The sequence below is a fragment of a genome, unplaced genomic scaffold, assembly GCF_019419815.1.
Source record: "Pyrus x bretschneideri cultivar Hongxiangsu unplaced genomic scaffold, Pyrus_bretschneideri_v1 Contig5, whole genome shotgun sequence".
In the NCBI taxonomy this organism is placed as follows: Eukaryota; Viridiplantae; Streptophyta; class Magnoliopsida; order Rosales; family Rosaceae; genus Pyrus; species Pyrus x bretschneideri.
Genome location: NW_025999787.1, coordinates 4,913,638 through 4,921,780, shown reverse-complemented (window position 1 = coordinate 4,921,780; position 8,143 = coordinate 4,913,638). Strand labels below are relative to the sequence as shown.

At 36.8% G+C, this 8,143-nt stretch overlaps 2 protein-coding genes across 2 annotated transcripts; one reads left to right on the top strand and one right to left on the bottom strand.

Annotated features, from left to right (window-relative positions):
* The first annotated feature begins 638 nt into the window (after window positions 1-638).
* Window positions 639-2,852, top strand: LOC103956772. Its single transcript, XM_009368801.2, has 3 exons — window positions 639-800; window positions 885-998; window positions 2,546-2,852. Exons 1-3 carry the CDS (start codon window positions 780-782, stop codon window positions 2,660-2,662), a joined length of 252 nt encoding a protein of 83 aa, XP_009367076.1. The 5' UTR covers window positions 639-779; the 3' UTR covers window positions 2,663-2,852.
* Window positions 2,853-3,849: 997 nt separating this feature from the next.
* On the bottom strand, window positions 3,850-4,631 carry LOC125470454. Its single transcript, XM_048569547.1, has one exon. It carries the CDS (start codon window positions 4,568-4,570, stop codon window positions 4,160-4,162), a length of 411 nt encoding a protein of 136 aa, XP_048425504.1. The 5' UTR covers window positions 4,571-4,631; the 3' UTR covers window positions 3,850-4,159.
* Window positions 4,632-8,143: the final 3,512 nt, after the last annotated feature.

Sequence of the window (8,143 nt, the reverse complement as noted above, 5' to 3'; positions counted from 1 at the left end):
CAAAATTCCACATGGATTGACATTCTTCACTTTGCTGCCAAATTTGAAGGTAACGTCAAAAATATTTTTATATTATTTTAATGATGAACCCATACATTTATTCTTTCTTCATTTATTGATTATTTTATTATTAAATTCTAACTCACTTGATTTTATAAATAACTTAAAAAGCATTTTAATTTAACATCTTGGTTGGAATATAAGACTATACAAAATGTTATTTTGTCATATCAGCTATAAAAATAAAATTTGACATTTTAATGTAACATTCTCATTGGAGATAAACTTTCAATAAATTTAGAAGAAGTTTAACTAGTTTTGCTCATCGAAACTGATTTCAAAATGAAACCCCAAATATTTTGTTTATCTGAAAGCGCTTTTAACACTCCAAGAACAACTAAGAACGCGGATGAAAAGAGTGTGCCGATGAAGTTTCCTATGACCAATCCATAATCACAAGTTGGGATTGTTCGAAATAGACCGAGTCAGACAATTCGTGAACCCGAGTTCAACCCATCCTCTCACAACCCGTCTTATACGGGTTGATATTCTTAACCGGATTCAGTTAGGGTAACGGGTTAGAACCCATCTATGCATTATACTGGGCCTACCCATGTAAATCGCTTTTAGGTTGGGCCTGGAGTTCATAAATTTAAACCCAGCCCAAATCAAGTCCCCTCCCCTGTCGCGCGAGCCTAACAAAATCAGCTACCCATTGTTCTCCACCATCTGCACAGAAATCAAATCGAACAGCCCCAAATTCCATACGCACATCCGCCATGATTAGCGTTCTTGCTCAGGTAGTCCTCAATCGAAATTACAAATTCAAAGCTTTTTGTTTCGATTCGTGATTTTCTCGTATGAACAAAATTTTAAAAATGCAGGAGCGTCTGCTGGGTGCTGCACTCGGAAGCATTTTCACGGGGATCGTTGTGTTCGAGCAGCGCCGATGCATCTACAACTCGATTTCAGGGACCAAACCTCAACCAGTTTCCCGGGTAATTTCCAATTTGCTTGTATAATTGTTGGTGTTAAGGCGTCGTTTTGTGCCGACTGAAAACCCTAGCTTTAGCGTGTGAAGTCTTAATCTTGTTGGTTTGTAGCTTTTCCCAATTGGTCGTGTTTACCAGATAATGCGGTTATGGCTAGGATTAGGTTGCTTGATCAGTATAATTGGATCATTTGTTGGCGAAAATATTTGATTTTTTATTGTAATTTTATTGTATTATCTATGATAATCATTTTCTGTACATGACCACCTCGAAGTACCGCTGTGGATTCGATAAACTCAACAAATTTTGCCCAATGAGGTCTATAACATTGTAGAACTGAATTGGTGATGATCACGGTTATCTGGGGAATGAAATGGTAGGGAAATCAGGGGATGGGTATTTGTTCTTATTCGTTTCGGCGAGTAATTATATGGGTTTTCTGTCGTTGCTTTCTCCTTGAAACTTGTTGATATGAAAATCTTTGGCTTTGATGATGTACGATTATAATCATAGGTAGGCGTATAGACATATGCATCTATTTCAGTTAAGCTACATCCCAAAAGGAAAGTTAGAGGAGTGGAATAGCTAAGGCGTGGGGTGGAAACACTTGCATACATGATTTTGTTACAATTTACGGGTCTAATGGTTGTTTGGTAGAAATGTTTGTTCCTCATAGGACATTTGATATTCAGCAATACCGAAAAACAAAGTAGCATCTTCTCAGAAAGGAGGAGCAACCTTTTGGCAATCGGATAAATAGAAATGTGGCATGTCCGAACCAATATAACAATTCTCTTGAGTTTGTATAGAAAGCATTATCGTTTAGGGACTTGTGAGTATTGTGTTGTAATATAGGATCATTGAGATGGGTCTAATCTAGTTGATACATGACCTATTAATGATGTACTTGATGGAATATTCATTACTTTAAGAAAAAGAGTTATTACTTTCTTGAAATTATTCATGGTCAACTATCATTGTTCATCGCTAATTATAGGAACAATTATTACGCAGAATCCAAAATTGATCCTCGTTCTTTCTTGTAAACCATATACTGGCATTTTTTTGTTCCGGATCTAAATTTTTCCATTTGCTAATGATATTGTAGGAAGAACTGTCGAGTCCTAAACATTGAATAAGGTGGGTTTGGGGGAGGAAAACTGAAGTTGGAGTAGGTTAATTTTGGGTTAAATTTCTTTGATGCAGCTATTGCTCATGTAACAGAAGTTGGTGAAGGATAAAACTCTTGGTTCATGAAAGTTGAAGAATAGGTAAGTTGAGATTAGAATCCTTTTTGGCTGGGCACTCTCTCTGCACTTTTCAAGTGAGGTCGTAAACTTTGGATTTATGACCTTATGTTATGGACTTGTGTGCACTTTCTGTGTTTGGCTTCTTTCTTAGATCATCTCCATCAAACTTATCATGTAGCTGGAAACTATTAACCGAACTTACCAATAAGCATTCGTGACATAGATTGAAACATTTCGTGATTTATTGAGTTCCTAGCTTGCTTTGCTTGAATTCTAACAATTTCGGCTTTCAAAACTCTGCAGATTACAGAGCCCATATTTGGAAGGAAAACTCGTGCAGAGCTTGCACATCTTTGGAACAAATCTGTGGACCAGACATTTCGACCTGTGATTGAATCTCTTAGTTCATCTGGATGGTAGATAGATTTGAATTGCTGCACTGCACCCCGTATGGAGTTCTATTTGCGTGACATTTATACATGCTGAGCTAAACTTGCCCACATTGTATCTTTTTACATATTTTGAGCAAACCAGAAGATAATGCATCGTGACCACCATTTTAAAGGCATAATAATTTTGCCGGTAAACTATATTATATTTTTTTAATTTACATCCGTGAATATGTCTTTTTCATGATGGTTCATGACCTTCGTGACAGTTCAAGATTTACCAAAGATAAAACGAGAGAATGGGACCCGAATGTTCTGGCCCTGATTGTCCAACCAATCCATCTGGATCTTTTCTTCCATTGCGATCATTAGAATAACTGAACACATCTAGCTTTATGGTTGTTACTACAAATACCCCCAACTAGTGAGTTTCCTTCAGCTGTTTGTGACACTTTTGGTTTACTTTAGGAGTGCTTTTCATCCATTTGAAAAATGACAAGATCATTTGCGGATTCTTATCTCAAAGCGGCGCTAGGTGGAGATTTTAGAACAGTGGTTATAATACGAGTTCGATGTTCAGAGGCGGAGCCATAAAAGGATCAGGATGATCCTAGGCCGATCCTGAGATTTATCAAGCATAAAGGTTTAGCGTTATGCAAATGATTTTCAAGGTTTATTGTAAGCTCAGAGCCCCAATCTAACGTTTTTACTTTAATTTCTTTCATTGAGTTTGATTTGAGGTTTGTGGCTCCTATGGAGTTCAGACAATCTGTTGTTTGTGAGCTTTGAGGAGGCCTTTGGTCTGAGAATCAATGGAGGGTGAGAGGAAGAAAGTTAGAGAGGCTTGGGGTTTAAGTTTAGGGAAGATGATGATGAGAACAACACCATACCATACCCAAACGACGTTGATCAGTTGCTCATCACTCAGCAGAGTAAATTTTGTAAGATCAGGAGAGCGTTTTTCAGATTGAGATGTTTAGATCCCTCCTAGGCTAAAATTCTGACTCCACCATTGTCGATGTTGACGTTTTTAGAAATCGTAGGACATAATCATGAAACCTTTTTTTGTTTTTACCTTCATTCGTGTAGGTTACTTGCTATTTAACTTGTTAACATGGGGACCTCCATTTTCTATCATTGACTGCTCTCAATGTAGATTGCTTGGTAATCATTTTGTTTCTCAGTTTTGCTTGAATGCTAAAAAGTGAACAAACTTAATTGTCATTAAGGAAGGAAATTGTTATTAGCACTCCAAAAATCTCATTCTACACTCTAAACTTTCTATATTAGGAAATAAAAATACACTTGTGAGGAGTGAAGAATGAGATTTTTAGAGTGTCAATAATACTTCCCTTAAGAAATATGTTTAACTCGTAGATACCGTGCACTGATCACTAATTAATTATGGATACACACTACATAATCTGGTTTTAGTACAATGAAATGAAGGATAGATCATAGAGAGATCCAAGTAGGGTTGTAGATAGCTTGGTCGTGCCATGAAGCTTCATGCAGTGAGAAGAGAACTTCATACATCGGGTTTTACCGTGTTGGTTAGACTCATATTTGCACTGCGTGTGACAAGCACATAGTAAACGCCCATTGCCATAAAGACTGCAAATGCTAAACCGAACACAATGCCAGCAGCCCCAGCAGCTCCGAATCTCGCTCGCCGATTCTGTGATGTAGAGAATCTGCTCTCGTGTGCTTCTGTTGATCGTACTTGAGCTGCAAGAGGCAATGGTGAGCAATTGGATTCAACACATGGGTCTTTGGCATTGGGGTTTTGGGACGTTGGATGGAAAAAATTGTATGCTGACGGTGAAAACGCCATCGGGTTTTCTTTGGCAAGGCCGTGGGGGGCTCTTTCCTCGGCAAAAGCAACGGAAAGAAACGTCAGAGAAGCGAAAAAGAGAAAGATAGAAACCCTAGAAGCCATGTTTTCTCTCTTGCTAATGTATGTAGCAGTAGTTAGTCTTTTCGTATGAAACTTTTGGGTGCATTAGTGTGGCTTTTATAAGGTCCGAGGAGGGAGTGGTTGTCACTTCGCTTGGACTAGAATTTTGGTGATGGAAAAGAGGTCCAGGAAGGAACAGAATGATGGTGTACTGTGCCGATCTCCCCGAACCCTAACAAGAATGTCTAAATTTCCAGAAATACCCTTTAAAGGTTAATTTTGTTGCATTTTTTACGAAGCATTATTTCATTGAGAAGTTACATGCCAGTCCTTGAAGAGGTTATTTATAAAGGGTATGATTGTCATTTAATTTGTTCACAACCTTAATATCTTCAATACTTTAGTTTCTCTTAATCAGGTTTTTGCTCCACTTGAGTGCCTTAATTTTTAATCTTCTCAGAACCACTATGTCCTTAATTACTCCTTAATTCATAGATTTTCACAACAATATAACATACTAATTAAATTCATGGTTATCACAAGCAAACCACTTTTTGACCCCATCTCTTTAACTAATTTCTATGGGATGGTGCTATCCACACACCGCTCATAATTTTCGGCTGTCAGTTCGAATAGATTGAATAAAATCGACATAAATTAACAACAATGTGTGGGAAGTAATAAAAAGAAGTGTGTAAATAACACTACCCTTTCTATTTTGGTTCTCCCAAGTCTTCCCTTTGTAGCTCAAATGAGAGATGAAAATGTCTTGAACGGATGTAAAATACATATTTTAGCTGAAACGTGTAAATTACATCTTTCTTCTTACATCTTTAGGAGTTCGGCCTTGCCATTCAAAGATATTGAAGTAAATAAAATTCCAAATTTACATTGAATAAAACTTATATTTACATCTCAGAGTTCTATCTCTCCATTGAAATACTCTAGACGGTGGAGTTGAGCACAAAATCTCAAGTGTAAGAATAAGAACACATAACCACTCAAACTACAAAATGTCACAAGTCTTGTTTAATTATCATTACAGAAAATCAAATTTAAAGTGGTCTTGTAGTACCCGACAAGTACAATTAATATATGCATTGCAAACAAGCATGGATGTGATTTATGCACTGTTTCAAATGTAATTGATGGCAATGAAACAGAAAAGCAATTTGGTGGAATGTAGGGTGTAAAAGGAGCTAAGTAATGGAAGGAGGCTACCATAAGCATGGCGTGGAGGTTTCTTAGCTTGAAGGGGCAGCAAAGGCAACCTCCATGTACATGCATTCATGATGGGGCAGCCAAGCTTTGTGTGTGTGCCACCGGCCTTGGCAGTTGACATTATTGCAGATGTTTAAACGCATGCCGTTGCCAATTTGCCAAACCTCAAATAAATATTTCCATTCTCCCTCACCCACTCTAATGTTAGAGTCATGATTGATCATGAGTCTTGACTCTCTCTCTCTCTCTCTCTCTCTCTCTCTCTCTCTCTCTCTCTCTCTCTCTCTCTCTCTCTCACTAAGGGCATCCACAAGATCCTTGTTAATTGGTTCAGGGCATCACATGTTTGATCACTGCACCTTCCAAATCACGAGTTTGGTTGTATGTGATAAACATCTCGGACTTTTGGCTACTTCAACATTTCAATGTTTTGTTTTTGTGTTTGGTGAGCAAAAACTTTGATATCCAAATAGCGCTCCTTTGTTTCTTAGGATTTAAATGGATTTGACAACTTGTAAAACTCAAGATATATTGAAGAGAGCGATGGATGATTTCTCTTTGAGAGAGGATTAGACATGAAAAACTTATGTCTACTTATCCTACTATTTTTTTATGGAGAGAGAATTGTAATGTATATGATTTCTTAATGAGTAACTCATTTTCATTTTTCAAGTTGGACATAAATTATTCTTCTATTTCTTTGACATTCCTTTAATATAGTGAATCATCTTTTCTCGGTCATAGAACTCCAAACGAGATTATGTTCTTTGGGACAACTCATGTCCTAATGATATAGCAACAATTCATTTGTTTACAATTGGGCATCCTATAAAACTCATTTATTTGCAGACAATACGAAAATGCTATGTGATATGTCACGTCAATTGGTCTTGTACAAAAATTAGAGGTGCAACTTAGGTTGGGCCAATTCAAACTCGTCCATGTCCAACCTGACTTTAAACCCAACCAAGCGATTTTTTTTTTAGTTATAACCCGTCCGAACCCAACTCAATTTCAACCCCCTTCATTGATTGGGTTGAGTGGGGTTGATCATTTGCCGTCTATCCCCAACCCAACCCAATCAGATTAACTAAACTCAATCTAACCAGATTGTAACCCATATCAATTAATTCTCATACTACATCCAAGTGGGCTAAGTCCAAAAACCAACGCCCTTTCTAATACTTTTTTAATAAATTACCCCTTATAATTACTTAAGCTTTTAGGGAATAAGAGGCTGTGATTAGTCAGCCCATATTCGTAGTCTCTAAATCCTAAGGGGTGTGTTGTCAAACTTAGATTTGAGAGGATTTTAATAGATTTTGATAAGTGATGGATTTCATAGGATTATGTAGACTTCTACAAATCCATATGATTTTGGAAGATTTGAGAAGATTCACGTAACACATTTCTATGGATTTTGATAGATTTTTAGCGTTGAATCTTAACCGTCAAATAAATCCAATAGTGATAAATGAATCTAGGTCATAAATCTAATCAAATAAAGTTGTTCATGCTCTAGAGCTACATCCCTTGGAGCCGAAAAAAAAAGTCAAGATTATTATACAAACCGAACTCAAAGATCCATAGTTGCACCCCTTTCCAATCCTACTTCCTACCCCACTTTATTCTTATTTGTTCCTAATATTTATGAATGAAACAAATGCATGCATGGTACAAAGACAAGCATAATTAAGAAGCAGACATGCTCTCAAAATTTCCTCTTGATCAATCTATTAGACACCTAGGTATCATAATCCAGAGAAACCTTTCTCATTTACAACTAGAAGCAGTCCAATCGTAATATGAAAATTTCGCAGAAACAATAGCAATCAGCATGAGGGCCCAACAACATGAAAAAATTGCAAATATATATGAAGAAAAAAGTTGCAGCCCAACAATGAAAAGTTGAAGAAAAAATTGCATAAAAATGATGCGACCTAGCAACGAAAATTGAAGAAAAAATTGCAGAGATGAAGGAAGAAGATAAAGCAAACAAAGTGGCCGGCAGTGAGAAAAAGAGGAGTCAACGTTCAAAGAGGTCCCTGGATTTGAAATCCTAAGGTGTGAGGTAGGATTCTATTTGGTCTTGAATATATATACTTCTTCCTCTCAAATCCCACAAAATCCACAACTTAATGAAATCCTACAAAATCTTTAATTTTTTAATACATCTAGATTTTGATGGACTTTAAAACTGACTATTGAAATCTCCATTGACTACACCTAGATTTACAAGGATTCTAAAAATCTTTTGGTTGACTATATTAGGATTTTAAAGTCTTTTAAAATCCTCTCAAATCCAAGTTTGACTACACCCCCCTAAGGCTTTATAGTAGATTGTTAGTCTCCAAAACTTAAATTCTTTGTGTCTCGAAGCAATTCCTCAGCAAG

What these genes read in the sequence shown, in the direction of transcription:
- LOC103956772 (XM_009368801.2), top strand. Translation starts at nt 780, where the DNA reads ATGATTAGCGTTCTTGCTCAG. An exon ending in TGATTAGCGTTCTTGCTCAG is followed by an intron (nt 801 to 884) that starts GTAGTCCTCAAT and finishes TTAAAAATGCAG; the next exon opens with GAGCGTCTGCTGGGTGCTGC. An exon ending in AACCTCAACCAGTTTCCCGG is followed by an intron (nt 999 to 2,545) that starts GTAATTTCCAAT and finishes AAAACTCTGCAG; the next exon opens with ATTACAGAGCCCATATTTGG.
- LOC125470454 (XM_048569547.1), bottom strand. Translation starts at nt 4,570, where the DNA reads ATGGCTTCTAGGGTTTCTATCTTTCTCTTTTTCGCTTCTCTGACGTTT.